This window comes from Harpegnathos saltator, unplaced genomic scaffold, assembly GCF_003227715.2.
Source record: "Harpegnathos saltator strain DR-91 unplaced genomic scaffold, Hsal_v8.6 scaffold789, whole genome shotgun sequence".
In the NCBI taxonomy this organism is placed as follows: Eukaryota; Metazoa; Arthropoda; class Insecta; order Hymenoptera; family Formicidae; genus Harpegnathos; species Harpegnathos saltator.
Genome location: NW_020230636.1, coordinates 1 through 23,363, shown reverse-complemented (window position 1 = coordinate 23,363; position 23,363 = coordinate 1). Strand labels below are relative to the sequence as shown.

The window sequence follows — 23,363 nt, the reverse complement described above, 5'->3', positions numbered from 1 at the left end:
CTTGGCGTATCGATCGCGCTTGCCCAGGTAGGTTGGTCATACTGAATTAAACATACCGGCGGATACCTCTGTAAGACGGCCGCGGATATTCTGTAATTCGATAAGTTCTAATGCGAAAAATAAGACTTGCCTCGTCGTCGGCTTAAAAGTGTCTCTCTCTCGCGATTGTGGCTTCACACTTCTTATTTGATTATAACATAATATGCACATCATTCCGAAGTTTCTCCTGGTCTTTCTCGGGTCGGTTATCCTTACGTAAATCTTCAATCTCAATCCTCGTAAATTTTCAATCTTAATCTTATCTTAAGATACAAAAAGTCACGAAGTTCGGAAAAACACGTACACAACATATACATACCAACGACTTGAAGATAGTAATACGGAAAATCAATCGTTCTTTCTTCCATCATGGTTGGGCACTGTTGCGTGTCGACGAAAATATTGCCTGCGCTCTCAATATAATGTTTTGCCATTATTATTTGTCATCGCTGCCGTAATTCGTGCTCGCTATGTCGCGTGAGAACTGCGACGACGCTTCATCGTAAAATTATTGATGTTTTGCTTGAAATAAATCATTTTTATGGCGTTGTATTACATCCTCGATATATAACATGGCGCACAATAATGTCGCTCTTTGTATCTCCTCTTTATATCAACAATCAATATCGGTTACGTTACTGCGTTACTGCGTTATTCAACGCCCCGTGCTCGAGAGAGGCAAAGAGAATTCAGAGTTATTGCCGCCTAGACCCTTTCCAGAAAGAGCCACGGAACTTCGCGCCCTGAAATTCCTCGATATCGACACTGCACTGTGAAACTTTGTATTAACTCGGCTGCTAACTATTTCATGCCTCGCTCGAGAAAAAAGCTCGAAAAATCCCATGAATATAAGACGTTCTCGATACCAATAATAGATAATTAACAATACTGCATTGTTCCGGTGGTTAATGCGTAAAAAATACAATCATTTATCAAAATATATTGCATGATTTTGAAGTATGAAAATACTGTTCGTGTATGAGCGAAATATTCCAATTACACACTGATACACACGACTAACTTTATTCGCGAATTCTTCAGTTAATTCGAAGTCGATATTTTGATCCAGCAGCATATTCTTGCATAACTATTTAATATTTTCTATCGCTACGACATTTCTACGAATCCTATCTTCGAATGAAAACTCCGTTGAAGTAACGTTCACTTGATTTTAAATGAAGAACAAACGTTCATAATCTAATCACCATTTTAAAACTGTGTTCGCGATGTGATTTTCATTCGCTTGTAATTTAGACTAACTATCGGTACCGGAGGATTTGGAAGAGAAATTGACACTAAATTAGTCGAGATAAGCCATATACAAAACAAAGTGTAAAGCAACCGCCGATACTATGTGTGTGTCTGTGCATACTTGTATGTGTATGTACATCGCGGGTATCGATCAACGTATCTTCGTCGTGCTGAATTAAACATAGCTGCGTCGAGGCAGGACGACATCAGTTGTCTTGCAACTCGATGAGCTCTATGCGAATGCGAGAAATAAGACGAATCGTAAACTTGAAAAACGATATGGTTATCTGTTGAAGCCATAACAAAAATGCTCGATGCCTCGCCCGCACATTACGTCGCGTCCACGCGAAGGTAACTTTTATATAGTGGGTAAATGTCAACGACGTTATTGACGGTTAAAGTGCATCGACGTGACGATCGCGATGAAACTCATCTCTCGCGTTAAATGGAAGACATTTTCAAAGGTAAGATGAGAGTGTCACGTCGATCACCGAAAACAATCGTCTCCACTTGCCAAGTGCGTCAGATTGCGCGAACGAACGAATAAATTTCCAGCAGCATCCTAATTTCCTTCTTGTCTCTTCTTTTCTCTACCCTTCCTTGTCTCTTCGTCTCTTTTTACTTCTTGCGCATTGTCCGTAATGACATGATTCCGTGATAGTGATGCTCCGACTTCCCGGACAATTCCACTTCGTTACCCCTTCGTTATCCCTTTCACCGTTGAAAGTAAGCGTGCCAAATTGATACGCCAGAAGCCGATTTCGCGAAATTGGTTTAAGTGTCAAATCGAGTTTGAAGAATGAATCCTACGTATAACGAATTCACTAACGCGCGATTGTACTACCAGCTTTCACTTCTCAGCAACGTCGACGGAATATTAACGCAATCGTAATATAGAGATAGTATTGTATCATTTTATAATTCAAGACGTAAAGTGGTCGCGTTATTGACATATATATGGGCAGAAAATTATATATACCGATATCTTAGAAATAAAATCGCGAATGCTATTTAAAGAATCAAAAGAGAGTGTCAATATGTTTAGATGGAATACTTCTATTCTCAAGCCAGCAACAGAAACGACGTTAACGAAACGGTGTTCTAACTTGAAAATATCGATGCTATCGTGACCCACTATCCCTATTTCTTTTGGCGGGTTATAGCGCATTTTAATAAGCGATATTGAATATCTTTGCGATTGAATAGTGGCGCGATGAATATCTTCGTCTCATATCACGTCCGATAATAGATATACACATATCAGTATTATTCGCGGCGACATTCATGCACGTGGGCAATAAATTGAAGCATATGCGCGGCAGAAATATGATATGAAATGCATATATACATATGTACGTACACATCATTGCGGAGAAATTCTGAATTTATTACTCGTCTATGTACGATCTCTATCCGACTTGTTTGCAACTGTCGCCTTGTGGCCTCCGCGAAGTGCACACGCTTCAACAATCGAATTCAACGAAACAAGGATTAGATTCGTCAAATTATCATGCTGATGGAATTATATCAGCGAATTGACGTGAATTCCTCACGGATTGACTTGTACCATTGTAGCCTTTGTATATTCGAGTTAAAATCGCAATAAAATCTCTAACGTTGTGCCAGATGCGACGTCTTGCTCAACGTTGAAACGCTCAACGCGTATCACGCGCGACATGTCATAATGCACGGCTGCTCCAAGAATGCATGCAAAGAACGATTTTTGCTATCCATTCATGCCTCTCTGACCTCTGAATCTCGAGAGCGTAATATACAGTGGGAAAGAAGTCGGTAAAACTATCGCGCTAACATTACCAGACAACAGCTTCTCTACGTTTTGACTGGAATAAGTGATTATTTAAACGCACGTACGACTCGCGGAAGAGAGAGAGAGAGACTTGACACTAGCCACATCTTTCCGCGAAGCGAAAATAATAATTGTCGTCGGTGAATTATCCGCAGGAGCAATCTCATTCGCACCTCATTTGCCTGAATCTTTGCGCCGCGCACTTCCACACCCATACTCACACATATGCGCGCGCACACACATATACACACGTACACATACAAATACGCGCAAGCCCCCACGGTAAATAAAGCGTTCTGAACTGGAATACGCGGTGCTTGAATTGGGACAAACTGGAGACATTAACATCCAACATAAAAACAACGTGCAATATGGTTCGAAGTAGAGCGTGCACCACGTAAATGAAAGCCACAGATACATAATTCATATTGCTCCGCCTGTTACCTGGTGGTTCGTTCGATTTTTTCGCGAACATATGTAGGGAATGTCCCGTACCGGCAATATAAATTCCACTATAAATTTCCGCCGCTATATGCAGCGTGTCTCTTTATGATCTGTACAGACACCGCAAACTATTGGGGAAAGTCCGATTAGAAAAGTTCCCGCTCGCGATGACGCTATCAGACGGACGTGTAGCGTGCGCACGCGACTGACGAGATAAAAAGTTCGCGATCGGGGAATAGCTTAAATATTAGAGAAGTTCGCGACAGTTCCAAAACTAACATTTCCAGCACACGTTTTACCGCGACAGCCGGCAAACTGGAGTTGATTAGTCAACGACGAGCTTGACGTTCTTGGTCGCATACAGAGTGGCAAGTATGTGCGCGAGGAAGTCCGAATTTGATATAATCGAGTGAAAATGATCAAGCATGGAGCAGATAAAACGAAAGAGCCGTTTATTCACGTAAGAAGCTCATTAATAAACCAAACCAACAAATTAACCAATCAAATTAACAAAATAATCAAACGTTCTTGTTATCGAGGCACTCTCTGCTCGGGGTCTAACTTGTTGAAAAGAAGTTTAACGGATGTGCAACTATCGAGATACATACACGTACAGACAACGTTAAGTTATATCGCGTTATAAATGTATGTAAAAATTTTATTCTCGATTGTGCAAAGACGAAAATAAAATCTTACAGTCACGTAACTTTTCCTTGAATACCTAACCTCATGAAATTAAAATATGACATGAAATTAGAAATGTTAATGTATCACACCAAGAAATAGAAAAATAATATAATTACACCGCTGGGGAGTAATACAATTTACTACTATTTCTCCGTGGGAGCACCGTCTAGACGACATAATGTTCCATAAATTATATTCTACATCTGTGTAATTCCTTGTAACTGAAATAAAGCTGAGAACTCTCTCTCTCTCTCTCTCTCTCTCTCTCTCTCTCTCTCTCTCTCTCTCTCTCTCTCTCTCTCTCTCTCTCTCTCTCTCTCTTTCTCTCTCTCTCTCTAGTGCCTGCAATCCCATGCGACCTGAGGTCACGAAGGTCAATACAAGTTCATTTTGAATGGCACCAACGTAAGTTAGTATCAACTCTCAAAAATTATAGCAAACTAATTTACTCTGTTTGATGAACTTGCGGGAAAATATTCACGCACGGTGCGATCTTTACATCACTCAATCATATATTTACGGCGATATTTACAGCGAATGTTCAATCGTTTTATCGAATAAAAAACGGGTTTTATCACATCGCTACTTTGTACGCTACTTGTAAACATCGCAATTATTTTTCATTGGCAAGTCGCGCGTCACAATAGTCGCGCTATATTTTATTTGAAAGTATATTGCGATTTGAATATATAGTAGAATATTCAAATAACTATCTCTTAAAACAAAGAATAATGTTACAATCGAAAATATTCTTCATTCAACTGTTACGATTTAATCTTTATTTAACCATTCGATGCTATTCAACAAAAGATGAAAAATTTCACCGACTACAGTTACTCTATAAAGATATATTTCCGTTAAAGATAACTTTCCGTTTTTTAACATTTTAAATCTACAATCCGTTTGACCTGAATCCTACTTCACGGAGCAACTTTATAGCTTTTCATCGTGTACTTTTTCTCTTCATTCTGTTTATTTTACACTTAGCTGTTTCATGCTGTATCTCGACTCGCGAATAAAAAATTAGAAATCGCGAATCGAATAGCAAAAACGATAAGCACGATTTCGACAAACGTACGTCGTCGCGTACGAACGCGTCCAGTGCGGAAATACCACCTTTTTGCGATTGCCACAAATTTGACGTCAGATAAGCTATAACGGATCGTCTTTATGACATTATCGCTGCGGCGTAACGCAAACTTCGTTACCAGAGCTGTGAAACAAACTTCATTAACGAAGGCTTCATAATGTAAAATGTTACAGAATAGACCCGCTAGCCAGCGAGAAACTTCTATGATGCAGAATCTACATACTATACAGCCGCATATAGGCTTTATCGCAAAGTGGTAATAGTCAGCGCGCCGTCAGACAGACATTCATCACTAACTGATGATCGGACATGTTCTACCACGATAACTGTCACAGCAAATGTTTATTCAAAGGGATTTGATATTCTCTATTTTAAATTAAATATATTCGCGAATATGTAAATAAAATTATAAATTACCGAAGCGCGTGATTAATGAAAAACGTATATTTCACTCGAACACTGAAGTATAGGACATTATATTAGTTTAAAGAAACTTTCGATATACGAGACAATCTCTTCATAAACGTCAGTGTTAATTTTTCAATCCCAAAAATGTTTACAAATGTTTCGAATCGAATAATAGATTATATAATACAATATTATATCTCGAGATTCTTCATCGATACCTCAAATTTGGTAGAATCTGCAGGATTAGTGGAAATGAAATTTCAAATTGGGGAGAAGTAGTCTAATTATTCCACAGATATAATTATTCCACTATTCCACAGATATTTCTCTCTACTGCTCTCTTCAGTAATATTTACTCAATTTACAACATAATAAAAAATTAAAATTAAATTAATCGATGGGAGAAAATTGAATTTTTAATTCAGTCCGCAGTGCCTCGGCAAGAAAATTATAGCGTTAAGAACGATTAAAGCCGACAGATTGCAAACCGATATCGAAAGAGGAATCGACTTTTGGATTACAGATTATCCGACAATCTGTTGTTCAGATTACAATCACAAGAGTCGTATCTCCGTCGCTAAGCAAGCAACGGATTATTTATCACAGATATTATTAAAATAGTTTCGCGTATTTTCGCATCAATAAACCTTTTTTTCGACTATCGACGCGTCAATTGCAATTGGCTAAGATCGCGCGCACGTAATCCAAGATCGAAACTATGTTCCGAAAAAATATTCCTATTATTCGCAGTCGGATTGTGATTGTTGTGACCCGTTGAACCTTGTGATTCGATCTCGCATGGCCAAATACAATCTGTCGTCTGACCCGGTCTCAACAAACGGGGCCAAGTTTCGCAAGGGCGGTATGTCGATATCCCCCGTGTCATTGAAAAATGCGGAACAAGCGCAACTTAAGATCCAACGATCGCTCTTTCGAGCAGCGTTTCAAACTTCCTTGCGGAACGAAAGGCGCCACGATGTTACTTCCTTACCGTGGTCCCTGCAAACCGTTCTAACGTAACATCGTGCACGTAAATCCTCCGCACTATCTTCGTTTATGCCCCCGGTAGGGCAGGAAAGCCCCTTACGCGCGCGCAGGGGTTAGCTATAAAATTTGAATAAAGCTATTCGTAAATTGGACGCAGCCTTCTCGGCTGACTTAACGCATTCAGCCGGCAGGGTGTGTAGATGCGTAGGAGGTTGTAAGAAGTATTCTCTGAGGGTGTAAGAAGAAGATGGCCGGAGGCGGATTCATGGCTTCACAGCTCGAGGAGCGAATGTATTCGCGAACATTGAACGCAAGCCTCTCGGGAATAGGGGAAGAATCGGGAGTAGGGGTAAGATCGCGATTAGGAGGGGGGGGGAGGAAGACAAGAGCATCGCAGATCGGACACTATAGCGACGAAAAACACGCATATCTCCGGGGGTGGAGAACACGCACTGCGTAGAAACCACCCCTCTCTACATTGGGGCCAACACCGACGCCGCGTCTGGTTCCACGAACGAAAACTAGGTCACCGGTCACGTACGCGACTCTCGTATATGAGCTCTCGAGGCTATAGAAATCTGGTGTGCGCGGGCGCACGCGCGCGTACACGTGTAAGTGGCCGCGCGCGAGCTTACGTGTACTGTACATGCTTCGCCACAGTTCTCACCCTGTGGCATGTCCGGGACGCGCCGCTAATGCCGATCTTCGTGTATCCCGGTGAAAGGTGTACAGCGGCGCACGATGGTACGGACAGGAACGACAGAGACAGGGAGAAAGAGAGAGTGAGAATGAGGAAGGGGGATGTATTTGACGAGAAACCTTTGCCGCGGTGTCATCGCCCAGCAGACGAATCGTGATCGAACTTTAAAACTCAGTTAGATTTAAACGACAGTTTAATGCCGGCCCGAATTTTCGGTAATGGCGTCTCGTGACTGGCACAAATCTGCACGGAACAGTTTTAATCAGTAACTCCTTCCTCGGCTCTCTCCTCTGACCTCTCGCCCGCATCTCGACGTTCTTATTGGATTTTCTTTGAAATCGGTTTCCTATTTTCTTCGACGTACGACCTATTTAGCCGAATCGTGTTTGATTTTCAAGAAATTCAATTATCAATAAAAATTAATAGTACCGCAGCGGAAGAATTTTATCACCGACTCGATATAGTATAAAATCTCGCTACGAGTACAAATCTCGATTTTGCGACAAGTTGAGAAACATTTATAATCGAAATATTTCCTCACAGCACATTTTTGCAACAGTTGTGAAATAATTTACGGATGTATGTTGCTTCCAATAAGATCTTGATGAACGAAATCAACAGTCTCATTGTAACGATCATTCTCATATTTATCACTAGAAGAATTTAGAAGGCTTGCTCTTCAGTCTATTCGGTATTGTTATCAGCCTTCGATTAGCACAAACATGTAAATAAATAGAAACCGAGGTATTCCTTAATATGTGCGAAATCCCGAACGTGTAAGCTGAGTGAACGCGCGTTATAATTCCCTGATGTCCTCATAAATTTAATTAATCCTCTTTTGAAATCATAATATAAAATTTAACATTAAGATTTTATATCACCGTATACGCATTATAAAATGTAGTACGTAATAAAAATCAATAAAAGTTAAATAAAATTGTTGAAAATTGCAATATATAATATACAGACGAAATACAAATAAAACGAAAGAATATTTGAGGGAGAACTATGACAAATATTATAAGAAAATAAATCACATCCATGGATAAATTGTCGTTTCTTTCTAAACGTATCACGAATATTATAAACTCAATATCGCAATAATATTTTTCTCAATAAGGTCGACTAATAGATGAAAAATTCGAAAAATAATAATATAGGTCAGACTGCAGTGAAGAAAGAAAAAGAAAAAGAAAAAGAAAGAGAGAGAGAGAGAGAGAGAGAGAGAGAGAGAGAGACAGAGAATCAATTTTTTAAAATCGATAATCCGCGTAAAACACCATAAATATTACGCGGCACGTATTGTACACGCTGGAACACTGTTATTGCGATCACTTTGTTAACACGTCGTTGTAACGATCCAACAGAGTTCGACGTAAACAGCACAAATGCTACGATGCACAATAACGAAAATGTGAGACTTACCAAAATACGTCCAGTAGTGGTTTGCCCGGAAATCAGCTCGCCGGCCCAGTCCTTGGCCTCGGTCATAAAAGTCCCCTCAAACTCCTTGCCCTGGCGGGCTGTCTTCTGCTCCTTCTGCTTCGGGTCATTTGGGGATAGCTCGGGCTCCTTGCGACAGCAGAGGAAGGCGAACGCACGCCAGAGGAGTACGATCAGCAGCCCGGCGAGGAAGGTGAAGATGCTCGACAGCAGGAAGCACCACCATTTCCGTTCCTTGAGGCAGTCGTCTACCGGGGGCTGCTCGGTCGTCTCTTCGGTCGTCATCCCGGCGGATCTCTGCTGCCCCCGGGTCACACATTCACCGGCGGCTATCACTATCGGCGGCAGCTGCGGCGGCGGCCAGTAGGGCGCACTTTATGCGCTTCATAATTTCGCGCCGCCTCCGGGATGCGCGACGCGCTTTTCTACCCTCGAGAAACCCTGTGCACGACGGCCAGCTGAGCGGTACCACCAGCAAGCAACCACTAGCTTCCTTTAGCTTTTGCGCGCTGGAGAAATTCGCCGTCAATCTCTTTTCCACTTTCTTTCTCCTCTTCGCTCCCCACGTTCGCCCCACGTACACTCGTTGGCGTCGCGAGTCTGTCCTCGTCTCTCTCCGCCTTTCTCAATCTCTCTCACCCACCCTCTCTCTCTCTCTCTCTCTCTCTCTCTCTCTCTCTCTCTCTCTCTCTCTCTCTCTCTCTCTCTCTCTCTCTCTCTCACCCACTCACTCTCTCTCTCTCTCTCTCTCTCTCTCTCTCTCTCTCTCTCTCTCTCTCTCACTCTTTCACTCTTCTCAGACACTCTCCCTCTCTTTCTTTCTCTCTCTCTTTTGCCCTATCACCTCTTATGCTCGTTTCTTCAGTTGCTTATGCTGACTTATGTACTCGCTCTGAGAATGTCTTCTCTCGTTCGTAAATGCCTTTTATTAGTTGTGACAGTATTCAGGACCACTCTGATGTTTCACCGTCGTCTTGGCGACACACTCTGAACGAACGTTTGCAACGCTCGCGGACTCTCGCTCCGATACGCGCACGTACGTGACAATCTTGCGTCGTAGGTGAAACGTTTTCCTCGGAATCGTGCGAACACTGTCCACTCGAGATTTAGGTGTCCTTGTCCTTGGGGAATCTTGCACCGTTTTCTTCGTCTTCGCAGCTACCACCAGCCGCGTCAACTGGCCGCGGGGCTCGGCCTGGTTAGCGAGGGTTCGTAGCGCGGTTTCGATGTCACCACGCTCGGCGGCAGCTGCTGCCGCCGCCGTTGATGCCGCAGGCAGGGAAATATCGCAATTCTCAAGTCCCGTGTGAAACAAAGTTGGAGCAACAGAAAACAATAGGAAAAACAAGAAACCACTGATACCACTACCGCGTGTTACATACGTGCGCGCGCGCGCGCGCGTACGATTGCACAGGTACGCGACAGATATTTCTGTTTGTCCCTTCGCGTAACTGATATATATATATATATATATATATATACTGTAATATATTTTTTATATATACTTATATTTTCTCTCTCTTTCTCTCCCCTCTGTCTCTCTCTCTCTCTCTCTCTCTCTCTCTCTCCTCTTCTTTGTTCTTATTTTAAATTTTCTTCTTTGCGATAGATGTAGAAGTACGTACATGCATATGTAGATGTACCGTAATAAACGCGCGACTCGCGAGGCGACGAAACGCGACGAGAAACGCGACGAATGCGCGACGACGACGGCGACGACGGCAACGACGACGACAACGGCAGATGCGGATGACTATTTTATTTCTGTTTCTTTTTGTTTTATCTATAACGCGCGCCCGCTCCTCTTAACCTAATCTCGGCTGTATACACCACCGACAACGGCGACGGCGACGACGACGAAGACGACCGTGTGTCCCGACGACCATACCACTGCTCCGCAGCAATCAATACGCAACAATGGACCGGGACCAATAAGCTCGGAGCTTTTCCTGACGTAGACGCACGCTCTCTCGCTACAGCTTACCCCCCACTATTTTGTCGACGGTCAAATTAGTAGCGGCGCAATCCGCACGGCGGAGCTGTACGCGGCTGCGCCAAAGTGATCATGATTATTTCGCAGGGGTTGTTATATATATATGTTATATATGTGTGTGTGTGTGTGTGTGTGTGTGTGTGCGCGCGCGCGCGCACGTGTGTGTATATGGTACACCAGAGTGGAGATGTTTTCTCGTTTCAATTGCACTTTCTGCACCTTATCTGTTTTCTTTCTCTTGCTTGCTTTCAGATCTAAACTATATCTATTTTATTTTAATTATATATATATAGAAAGAGAGAGAAAGACAGCTAAGACGACAATTCTGAGATATGTATGACTCAAAGTCTCAGCACGGTTATTCGTAACCACTCATCCTACTTAAGTCTGCTATTTCTGTTATTTTTTTAAGATTTCAATAGCTTTTGATACTTTTAGGACATCATTTTGTTGTCTAAAGAAACTAAGGCATTGATATAGAAAGAAATATTGAATAACATTTATCTGCAATAATACACATGTTGTTGTATGCAATAATAACATTATGAAACCTCTTATCAATGGAAAATGAACTATATCAAAACAATCGCTATAAAAATTGTAATATCGTATTCATATATTTATGTTTATATTCACTTATATATATGTAATGTATTGATATAAAATTTAATCCTTGGCGAATAATTCTATATTAATAATAATACAATATGAATTGGAAAATAATACAGAAATATTGTAATATAATAATATCATGATGAAATAATATCATTTTTATATTAATTTCCTTCATGAAACGTAATTTTAAATTCATTTTTTCTGAAAATATTTTACGAATCTCTCTCCTCCTTTCTACCAAAATATTTCTTAGAATTTGCAGTTCAAATAAACAATATTTATTAGTAAAAGAGAAAAACACCACCTTTGAAAATATGAATAATTTTTACCGATGGTACATCATGATAGAAGTTGAATCGTATTTCTTACGATTCTTAGAAGATGAGAAATTTCGAAATAGCTATAAAGCTACTGTAACGGTAGAGTAGCGACATCTCTTAGTCTTATTGATGAAATATCTACTAACCTTTCATTCTCGTCGCTTTCGATGATAATCTGAACGTAAAACTTCTGCGAGTCGAAAAAATAAACCGTAGCAATTAGAGGACTTGGAAGACAAATTATTTATGTTTGGGACACCTAGAAATAATATACGTGCAAAATTTTCTGCGGATCGAAAGCGTAAACCGCAGCGGTTTGACTTATTTATTTAAACGTCGAATCGCCGTTAATGCGACAAACGCGCAATACTTAGTTCAACTTCCGACGATCCGTTTCACAAAATGTTCACTCACAACAGTTGTTCAATGATAATTTATCACGATATGAACGCGCAGAATTCATAGCATTCCCAACGATAACACGTGTGCGAAACTTGTCTGCGAAAAGTCGAAATCGCTGTATGACTTCACGAAGACACGATCGTGATATCGCACGCGCTGGTCTGTTTCGCGACTAAAAGAGCGGCTAAGATTCGCGAAATATCTCGATATGCGCAACACTTCTCTCGATGTACTCGGTCGGTCATTTTGCGAGATATCAGAGAGGAAGCTGAGAGCGGCCAACACGGCGTTTTCGGCGACACCGATTTTTCGCACTGGGAATGGGCGCTATCTGCATCCATTTTGAGAGGGGAACTACGATGCTACATCCACTTTTAGGTCTCGACGGTAAAACCTGCATCTGGTGGCTGTCCGTGCTACATCCACTTTCAGGCGGTTTATGTCCGTGCTACAACCATAATAGCGTACTTGACAAGTACGGTCTCGTGCATTTGTAACATGAATTAACATGTTAACATGCACAAAAAAAATAAGAATTGAGATTGTATATGATTAATATCATGAAGATTATATACGATTTATATCGATATATAAATATATGATATAAGATCATATTTTGTGTGTACCTAAAATTATTTTTCCAAAATATTTCAACGTTACGTTAGTATTTATTTATACTCCGGCAGGCGTTTTTTAGCGCAGTTGTGTCCGTGTGCATGTGTTGCATTGAAAGTGTGCGTGACGTACGTGTACATATACGCACGCACACACACACACACACACACGTGTCATACGCAACAGATAGAATCTCAGGGTATATGCTTAAACATTTTTAATTGCCGTACGTTTCTATGTAAGAATGTAGTCGGCACACACACACAGAGAAACTGCTCCCGTCTATCCGTCTGAAGTCCCGCCCTCCGCTCGGCTTGTTTTGACGAGCCAAGCGAAAGAGAAAGAGAGAGGGAATGTGTTCTCTCCATCTCGCTCTGATTCGCAACGTTGCCGAGATTGTGCTTCCCGACACACGGTCGAGACTGACGTTTCACTCTCGGCGTGAATCCAACGAGATGATCAATAGCAATCGATTTCGACTAAACTCGTTGTGTCGATAGATTTGCATGACAAATTAACATTGCACTTAAAGATACGGCGTAGCATTGAAGCGTTTGCAAGAAAGTCGCGATTGAAAATCGCGAGTACTTCATGAACCAAATGAAGGAGCGAGCTTCTCAAAGAGCGTGTGGCTTGGTGGAAGTACGCTGGACTCGCGGGGTTGAGGGCGGTGGTTCGCATCTCCTTGGCGGTCGGCGTTGTCCTTTTTCGCCAATCATTTTTTTTCTCGTTTTTTAGGAAAATGCACGTGTTGCATACAACACACGGGCATCGCAAGCATTGCACGTTTCGTCGATGACACTTCCTCTGAGACCCCGCCCTACGCTCGACTTGTTTCGACGAGCCAAGCAAAAGAGAGACAGAGAATGTGTTCGCTCCATCACCTCTGTGAAGATGGCCCTTCATTCTTCAAATATGAAAAAAATTATTAGAGTTCTGAATGCCCCTCGCAGAGTTCTAGAGTTCGCAATCCTTTATAGAAAGAGTTCCGTCATTTAAAGTAGAGAAAATACCATCTTAAAAATCGGAGGGCCAACTTCACCACGCCCCTCATTATGTAAAAAATGACAATTTTTTTAGAGTTCTAGATAGATTTTTAAGTTCTATAGTTCTAGATAAGTTTTAAAAACAGTTCTGTTTAAAACAATAAGAAAAATTATATTTAAAATTCTCGAATTAGAAAACGAAAAATGGCAAGAACTCTACCAATTTTGGTTTTAGCGTTCCGAGTGTTAATAATAATCTTTAGAACTCGTGAGGGGCTAACCAGAAATCTGAATAAAACATCGGATTTTCCAAAAAATTGATTGTTTATTAAACACGTAAAATTTTTTTTCGGAAATCCGATGTTTCATTCAGAGTTCTGGTTAGCCCCTCACGAGTTCTGAAGATTATTATTAACACTCGGAACGCTAAAACCAAAATTGAAAGAGTTGTCGATAAAATGCGAACGTAGCAGTTGTAAAGCATCGTTTCTCGGCTCTCTGGGCTAAGATCAAAGTGTACGTCGCAAAGTTTTACGTCGCGTACTTTAAGGCCTACCTTTGGGTACTTCAAAATTCCGAGTACTCCGTTGTCCAGGGCTCGCGCGCGTTGCCTCCCCTGTCGACCGCATGTATAGCAAGAAAATTTGATCTTCGTTCAGGGAAGGCGATTGCCTCGTGCGATTCCGCGTCTGAAATTAATTACGTTGATTATTGTGAGAGAAAGTGAAATAAGTGCCTCTGGGATATTATACTTACCTACTTACCTCTTGCGCTGATATCCTGGAGGTGAGGAGTGGCGATTTTATTGGCTCTATCGATGGATGTCTGTGGACGGCTGTAAAGGCAGGAAAAAATTGATAAAACTTTGTTAAATTTGCGTCGAAACCCGACCGGCGTGCAGTGGAGCTGTAAGAGATATTTAGAGAGAGAATCGCGAAATTTATAAGTCCAATGACGGGCGGCGTGTTGCTTTTGCACATTGTCACATTAATAGCCCGTCACTGGCACTAAAAAGACAATTATTATTTATCGCACGTTGTTGGCGAGGCCTGTGGCGGGCACACACTCATATTAAAAAACATCCTTTATTAATAAAAAGTCCCGCCACAGGCGTTACAAAGCACAAAGAGAAGCGGCTGCGCGCCGAGCATAAGTCCCGTGACAGGTGCAACGCGTATATCTCGATTAGTAAGCACAATTCCACTAAGCACCTGTCACGGGCAGATAAAGCACACTCCACTGCACACGAAACGTAGGTCCCGCGGCGGTGCAACTGTCTTTGTACGTGTTTTTTCGACGTTGCAAACCGCCCGCCGCGGGCAGCCGGTCGGACCTGCCGAGCGCCGTTGGAGCGCCGCTCCTCGAGCGCGGAATCGACACGCGGGCGTTTTGCGTATTTTTTTTTAATCTCGAGTGTGCACGCCGCGTTACTGACCGTGCCGGGGGTCAGCGGGTATACGTCCGTCTTCGCTGCCATCGTCGGCGCGCGCTCGCCCGTCGCGCGCGTTTTGTCGCGTCCGCCGCTAGGCCGCGGGGTCGCGGATCGGGACGGGACTTGGCGTCCCGAGTGACGCGTGCCCTCCACTACGCGGAACACCGGTCACCGAGCGCGGCATTGCACCACACGCTGCACCGGGGCCGTTGCGAAGCGGACAGGAGGTGCTCGCTGACGGGCACCGGCCGTCCCGCGCCATGACCTTCGCACGCTTGTTTCTCGCCCGGTCGTTCGTGGAACATCACCGCAGGCGGACACTCGGTTAAGGCGAAACCTCCTTCGCGAGGTTCATCGGTCGCGGACACTCCGCGGTCGTTGGGCCGAACGGTGGAGGCGTAGCATACGAGAGCCGTCTCGGTGCTCGCGACCGACGGGGCGAGAAGCTTGTCAAAGCAATTTCTCGCTCTCCGGGTCGCGAACAGAAGCGGCACTCGAGTAGCGGGTGAAGCTACCTTTTCCCAACGCGGTGCATCGGTCGGTGGGTGCGGATTGCACCCTCACTCCGCGCACTGATCGTTGCACTGCCGCGAGAAACCGTTGCGGACGACACTCGGTGCGCACGTGATCGCGACCTTGCGAGCGAGATTTGTTTATCTCGCCGGGCGGCGGTTAAAATTTCAATTCTATATTAATTTTTATTACTATATTTTAGCGGAATGTCGGTGTCGCCCGTCCAGGTCGTCATCCCGTTCCCGCTCCCGGACAGGGTAACCTGCCCGAGGTGCTTCGGGAGGGACGTACCTGGACAAAGGGCGTGGGGATCCTACGTCGACGGGCTGCATCTGGCAAAGCACCAAAAGAAGTGCCACCCCGACGACTCCGTCACGTACAGGTGTTCTGCGTGTGGGTACACGGGTACGGGTGCGTACCCTTTGAAAAAAGTACGGACCCACTACGAGACCCTGCACGGGGCGAAGTCGCCGGAGATGGCACCGCCGGATGCGGCCCGTCGGCGTTCCCCGCGTCCGACGCCGACACCGCCGTCATCACCGCAGGCGAGCGCGTCGTCGGCGGCGTCGACGTCGCGGGCCGGTAGGCTTGAGGCGCGCGGGGCGGTGACGCGCGGGGAGCCGTCGCTCGCCTCGGACGGCGTGCGACGCGGCAACTCGCGGACACCCGTCCACGGGTAGGACGGGAGGCGCGGCTGCACGGGTGCAGCGCGCGACGCCGTCACCGTCGGCAATTACACGCGCCACCACTACACGCACTACCACACCGCACACGGGCAGCACCCAGGAGGCCGTCGGCTGCTACACCATCGCCGCGCACTGTTACACTCACACGCGCGCAGCCGGCGGCCGTGATGCTGCTCTCGTCGTCGTCGTCGGAGGGGCATGCACCACCGCTCACGCGCACCCGCGCACCGACAACCTTCGCGGAGGCCGTCGCGGCGACACCGCGGGCACGTATAACGCCGACGAGGACGTCTTCTTCGTCGGCGGGAGCACGCGGTGCACGTGCGGCGGCCATGTTGGAGCAACAGGAGCGGTCGGCCACGAAGCATACAGAGACTAGATGCGGGGCCCCTAGCGCGGCCGTGGTCACGCCGCCATTGGCCGCCGCATCTGAGGAAGAGGGCGCCACCTCCCGGGTCGGTAAATTACGCGAGTTCTGGGAGTCCTCGCCGGAACAACGCCCGCCGGTGGCCGAAATAGGCCACACGGCGGCCAATTGGAGGACTCCCAGGTGTAGCTCCGTGGAGCCGACCCGACGGGCGTGCAACGCCGAGGCGACCGCCGTTCCGACGAGAAAGACACCATCCTCGTTGGGCGGCGGTTCGTTCTCGAGTGCAGGGTCCCTCGGGGGGACTCCGCCGACCACCTGCGGAGCATCCCCGGGGGGCCTGGCTGGCATTCAAACGCCATGCACGCCCGTTTCAAGGACGGTGGCGACCCTCACCACCGTCACCATCACAGTCTCCACGGCGGGGAGCCCGATCATGTCGACCAGGCTCCCGGGCGCGGGTACACGGGGCGCGATTTCCTCGCCCCCTCTGCCCCGCGCCCAGCCGGTGGAGACGTCCCCAGCGGCAGCCGATGAGCGGCTCAGGACACCACCAGGGACGACCACCAGCCCACCGGAGGGAGGAGGAAGAGGAAGGAAGAGCAGCAGCCCCCCTCCGAGAAGGATGACCCTAGGCCGCGCAGGGCGGGGGCCTCGCGGAGGCCGGCCGCTCTCTACACGGAGGACGAGGGACGGCGACGACGAGGAGGGTGCCGACGGTGGCGGCCCGTGGACGGTCGCCACCCCAAGGTCCGCGCGGCGAAGGGCGCGCCGCGCGCGCGTACGCTCATCGGATGAAGAGGCCACGAGCGCGGCTTCCCGGGCGGCACTCGAACCGCCGCCCCTCACGGAGGCGAATTTTCCCCCGCTTGCGGGGGCGAGCGCGGCGCGAGGCGGAGAGACGCCGCCGGTTCGGAGGGTGGAGGAGACACGCGCGCGAGATACTGGCGAGGGAGGCGCCGGAGACGGGTCCGGTCCACGTGAAGTCCGCGGCGTGATGGGTCGGCGGGGAACACCCGCGTCCGTCGACGCGCGTCCGGATGCGATTCGGGCGACTGCGGCTCCGGGTTCCCGCGCGGGCGGCGGCGCGACGCGACTCGCTAGGGCGCCGCGCAACCCGCCGATGGCGGCGCGTGGTCCTCGAGACGCGCGGGATGCCGCTCCGAACGTCGAGAGACGGACGGGGCGTCAGCTCGCCGTCGAGAGGACGCGGCTCGTCGACGCGGCGGATTCCGTGGCGACGCTCGCCGAGCTCGAGGATCTGGCGATTCAGGTCGCCGGATTCTTCGGAGGAGGCGGGCCAGGGCGTGGCGCGCCGCGCGCTCGTCGACCGCCACCACGCCGGTTGCGTGAGGCCGACAAGGAGCGGCGAGGGGAGAGGGACGCGCGAGAGGGTAGCCGTCAGGGGGAATTGGCACCGGCCAATGTCCCCGATTTTTTCGGAGAAGACGGCCGGAACAGGACTCGCGAAGCAGCGCGAATACAGGCGCTCTTCAGGAGGAACCGACGCAGGGTAGTTCGAGAGGTGTTAGCCGGTCCCGCGGAGGTCTGCGATCTGCCGACCGACGTGGTACAGGCGCACTTCGAAGAGCTGTATCGCGGAGGGGACGACCTGCGGGGCGCCGAGCCTGCGGAGCGAGCCGACGTCCCGGGCGAGGATGGCGGTGCGGCGGCGCTGGTGGAGCCGTTCGCGGAGCGAGAGGTATGTCGTCGGCTCCGACGTATGAATAACTCTGCGCCGGGTCCAGACGGCATAACCTATAAAGACCTCCGTGCAGCGGATCCATCGGCGCGGCTGCTCGTCGCCCTCTTCAACGCATGTTTGCGGCTCGAGGCGGTTCCTGCCGTCTGGAAGACCTCCAACACAGTCATGGTGTACAAAAAAGGAGATCGCGGTAATATAAATAACTGGCGCCCTCTCGCGCTGGGGGATACCCTGCCCAAACTTTTCGCCGCCGTGTTGGCCGATCGTATCACCGAGTGGTGCGTGGTCAGCGGGAAGCTCAGTCCGGCCCAGAAGGGATTCCTAAGGGGCGAGGGGTGCTTCGAGCACAACTTCGTCCTGCAGGAGATCCTGACTGATGCCCGGAGGAGCCGCAGGGAGGTGGTAGTCGCGTGACTGGACCTATCCAACGCGTTTGGATCGGTTCCCCACGGGGCGATCCGCCGCGCACTGGTTCGCGCGGGCGCGCCAGCGGGCCTCATCGCCGTATGGGGCTCGCTGTACGATGGTTGCATCACGCGGGTGCGAACCGCTGATGGCTTCACAGCGCCCATCTATATTCGCTCGGGCGTACGCCAGGGATGCCCGCTGAGTCCAATCGTGTTCGACCTCACGATCGACTCCGTGCTGCGTGCGGTCACGGCTGTCGGTCTCGGGGTCGAGCTCTTGGACTCGCGGTGGTCAGTAATGACCTATGCAGATGACCTGGTACTGGTCTCCAGGATGCCCGACGAAATGGAACGACTGCTCGCAGTCGCGGTGAACGAGGCATCGCCGGTCGGGATGCGGTTCAACCCTGCCAAACGCGCCCTGCACATCGGTGCAGGCGGAGCGGGCAGGGTCCGACCGACGACCCTCCGGGTCCAGGGCCAACCGGTCCGTGCAATGGCCGAGGGCGAGGCCTATGAGCACCTCGGCATACCGACGGGCTTTGGGGTCAACCAGACTCCGCATGCTGCCATTAGGGTGCTGCGTGACGACTTGGCGTCGGTCGACCGTTCCCTCCTCGCCCCGTGACAGAGGACTGAGACCGTGGCGACTTTTTGTTGCCGCGGCTCGACTTTTTGCTGCGGGGAGCCGCAGTGGAGAAGGGCCCCCTCAAGGAGCTCGACCTGCAGATCCGCAGGTCCTGTAAGATGTGGCTCAACCTCCCGCAGAGAGCGAGCGCCGAAGTGGTCTACATGCCCCCTCGCAAGGGGGGATGTGGGTTACTTCCTCTAGCTGACCTCGCCGACGTCCTCTCGGTCGCGCACGTCTTCCGTCTTTTGACGGCGGACGACCGCGCGGTCAGGGACCTGGCTTGGGCGTCTCTGCGGGGAGTGGTTGCACGCCGCATCGGCCACCCCCCTGGTTGCGACCAGATCGCCGCCTTTCTCTCGGGGTCACTCGAGGGGGGGCTGATGGGGGGAGGGGAGCGCTCCCTGTGGTCGAGAGCGCGGAACGCCGCGCGTCATCAGTCGGATCGCTGCGCCATCCGGTGGCTGTGGAGCGAGGAGCGCCGCGAGCTCGTCCTTCAATGTCGCGGTCCGCGGGGCAGGATCACCAAGATCCCACTTGGGGCTCGTGCCCAGGTGATCGGACGCCTGCGTGCTGCGGTGGCGGAGTGGTATGATACCACCTTGTCGCGGAAACCAGACCAGGGGAAGGTGTTCGAGGTGTCGTCTCGTCATCGAGTGAGCAATCACTTTATGCGGGGCGGCAGCTTCACTCGCTTCGCTGATTGGCGTTTTATCCACCGTGCTCGTCTCGACGTGTTGCCGTTGAACGGTGCACGTCGGTGGGGAGAGGGTGATAGACGTTTCCGGCGATGCGGGGCGGAATCCGAGACCCGTCCTCATGTGGTCTGTCATTGCGGACCCCACTCCGCCGCGATCCAGTGGCGTCACGATTCGATCCTGCTCCGACTCAGCAGGGCTTGCCGTCTGCCAGGGAACGTGACCGTGAACCAGCGGGTCGAAGACATCGATGGGGAACTCGGCGAGCTACGACCTGATCTCGTGATCAGGCACGAGCCGTCGAAGAGTGTCGTCATATGCGATGTTACGGTGCCATTCGAGAATCGGCCAATAGCGCTCGAGGAAGCTAGGGAGCGTAAACTCGCCAAGTACGCTCCCTTGGCGGAGGCGCTCGGTCGACTCGGGTACCGTGTCGTCGTGACGGCCTTCGTCGTCGGTGCGCTCGGCTCCTGGGATCCGCGCAATGAACCTGTGCTGAGGCTGCTGCGTATCGGCAGTACGTATGCGTCCATGATGCGCAGGCTCATCGTGTCGGACACCATACGCTGGTCCAGGGACATCTACGTGGAGCACGTCTCTGGCGTCCGCTAATATAGGGCTCCTCCACGCCGAGCCGATGGCGGCGTTCCCGATGTCTCGCCGCCGCGCGCGATTTGCCGCCGTGTGGCCGGCCCGCGAGCCGACGAGGCGGCGGAGATATAAATGTTCGAGCGGATGAATATCGCGTGGGGCCACCGGCTGAAGAGGTGTTCCTGCAGCAAAAAATAAGTTCTGTATTTATTTATTATATTACTTATTTATTTATTTATTTATTTATTTATATACTTATTCATGTTTATTTATTTGTCCGTCCTCGGGAGGGTTGACTGCCGCGGGGGCGGTGACGGATGTGCTCCGCCGTCGCGCCCGCGGCTGATATTTCTTTTTAGACGGGGGACTGCATTATATTATACTTATTTTTATGTTATTTTAATTATTTAGTTTATATATGTCGTGCTGTCTGAAATATGGATTGCCGCGGGGGGGGGGGGCGGAAGCCCTGCGTCCCTGTTCCCGCGGCTGAAATATTTTATGATGATGGACGTTAATTAGGCTCAATGTACATATATAGAAAAAGTGGGCTTATTTATTGTTTTATTTGTCCTTAATTTTATTTTTATATAATGTAAATGGAACACGTGCCTTATACACACGGACTTACCATGCGTTCTCAGGTCCCTCACCCAGCTTGGTAAGCCGTCGGAGTGTGTGTCGCGAGGATAATCGAGTGTGGATGTCGCGTATCTAACAGGTTGATTGAAGGGCCGGCGTCTCTATAGCAGAGAAGTCTGCTACTTGCGGGCGGGACACAGAGCGGGTAATCCTGCAGAAATTATATTAAAAATGTGATAAATAGAGCACGTGGAGGATGAAGCACCTTGCCCAAGTCTGCTAGCTTGGGCAATAATACTATTATTCATACGTGCATATAGGTAATATGCATCGTGTTGCCCATTGTCGGGGGGGGCATAATATCCCCCGACAGTATAATATATACTGGAAAATTTATTCTCTGCCCACTGTTGGGGGGGGCAAATTGTACCCTGAAAATAAAGTATATAAAATTGGCGTCGGGCCTATGCCTGAAGATACATTGTATTTACCACGGGGGGCAAGCTTCCCGGGGAATATTTATTGTTTAAATAAAGTTTAATCGAAGATTAAAGTTTTCCAACTTTTCTCCGTTGATATCTCCGCTTCTACTGGGAGTAGAGAGGCGTCATTTACGGGAAAATGTAGGGTTTTGAGAGGACATTATTTTGGTGCCAGAACTAGGCCTGTATCTCTAACCGTTTAGGAGATATCGAAGATTAAAGTTTTCCAACATTTCTCCGTTGATATCTCCGCTTCTACTGGGAGTAGAGAATCGGCATTATAGTCGAAAATGTAGGGTTTTGAGAGGACTTCATTTTGGTACCAGAGCCAGGCCTGTATCTCTAACCGTTTAGGAGATATCGAAGGTTAAAGTATTCTAGCCTTTCTCCAGCGATATCCAGCCTTCCACCGTCGATATCTCCGCTTCCACTGGGAGTAGAGAGTTTGCCATGTAGTCGAAAATGTAGGGTTTTGAAAGGACTTTAATTTGGTACCAGAGCCAGGCCTGTATCTCTAACCGTCTAGGAGATATCGAAGATTAAAGTTTTCCAACTTTTCTCCGTTGATATCTCCGCTTCTACTGGGAGTAGAGAGTAGCCATTTGCGGCAAAATGTAGGGTTTTGAGAGGACATTAATTTGGTACCAGAGCCAGGCCTGTATCTCTAACCGTTTAGGAGATATCGAAGGTTAAAGTTTTCCAAGCCTTTCTCCCGATATGCCATCTCTCGATATCTCCGCTTCTACTGGGAGTAGAGAGTTGCATGTGTCGAAAATTAGGGTTTTGAAGGACTTTAATTTGGTACCAGAGCCAGGCCTGTATCTCTAACCGTTTAGGAGATATCGAAGATTAAAGTTTTCCAACCTTTCTCCGTTGATATCTCCGATTCTACTGGGAGTAGAGAGTCGCCATTACGGCAAAATGTAGGGTTTTGAGAGGACTTTATTTGGTGCACAGAGCCAGGCCTGTATCTCTAACCGTTTAGGAGATATCGAAGGTTAAAGTTTTCCAGCACTTCTCCGTCGATTCTTCCTCCGTCGATATCTCCGCTTCTACTGGGAGTAGAGAGTTTGCATGTAGTCGTAAATGTAGGGTTTTGAAAGGACTTTAATTTGGTACCAGAACCAGGCCTGTATCTCTAACCGTTTAGGAGATATCGAGATTAAAGTTTTCCAACCTTTCTCCGTTGATATCTCCGCTTCTACTGGGAGTAGAGAGTCGCCACTTACGGCAAAATGTAGGGTTTTGAGAGGACTTTAATTTGGTGCCAACCAGGCCTGTATCTCTAACCGTTTAGGAGATATCGAAGTTTAAAGTTTTCTAACCTTTCTCCGTCGATATCCAGCCTTCATCCGTCGATATCTCCGCTTCTACTGGGAGTAGAGAGTCGTCCATGTAGTCCAAAATGTAGGGTTTTGAAAGGACTTTAATTTGGTGCCAGAACCAGGCCTTAATCTCTAACCGTTTAGGAGATATCGAAGGTTA

At 48.1% G+C, this 23,363-nt stretch overlaps 1 protein-coding gene and 1 long non-coding RNA gene across 42 annotated transcripts in view; both read right to left on the bottom strand.

Moving 5' to 3' along the window:
• slo (calcium-activated potassium channel slo) overlaps nucleotides 1-9,516 on the bottom strand; it is a 112,549-nt gene extending 103,033 nt beyond the window's left edge. For all 40 annotated transcript variants that reach the window (XM_019840679.2, XM_011138602.3, XM_019840678.2 and 37 more), the window contains exon 1: nucleotides 8,839-9,516. In XM_019840679.2, the coding sequence (XP_019696238.1) occupies nucleotides 8,839-9,141 (303 nt within the window). In that variant the 5' untranslated portion in view covers nucleotides 9,142-9,516. The remainder of the gene's footprint in view (nucleotides 1-8,838) is intronic.
• Nucleotides 9,517-14,282: 4,766 nt separating this feature from the next.
• On the bottom strand, nucleotides 14,283-15,443 carry LOC112590351 (uncharacterized). 2 transcript variants are annotated; one of them, XR_003114140.1, is made up of 3 exons: nucleotides 15,223-15,443; nucleotides 14,544-14,622; nucleotides 14,283-14,476 (listed from the first exon to the last, which is right to left on the bottom strand). It is a non-coding gene; the product is annotated as an uncharacterized LOC112590351 (long non-coding RNA). The 2 variants fall into 2 exon arrangements; XR_003114139.1 differs by having other exon boundaries at nucleotides 14,552-14,622.
• Nucleotides 15,444-23,363: the final 7,920 nt, after the last annotated feature.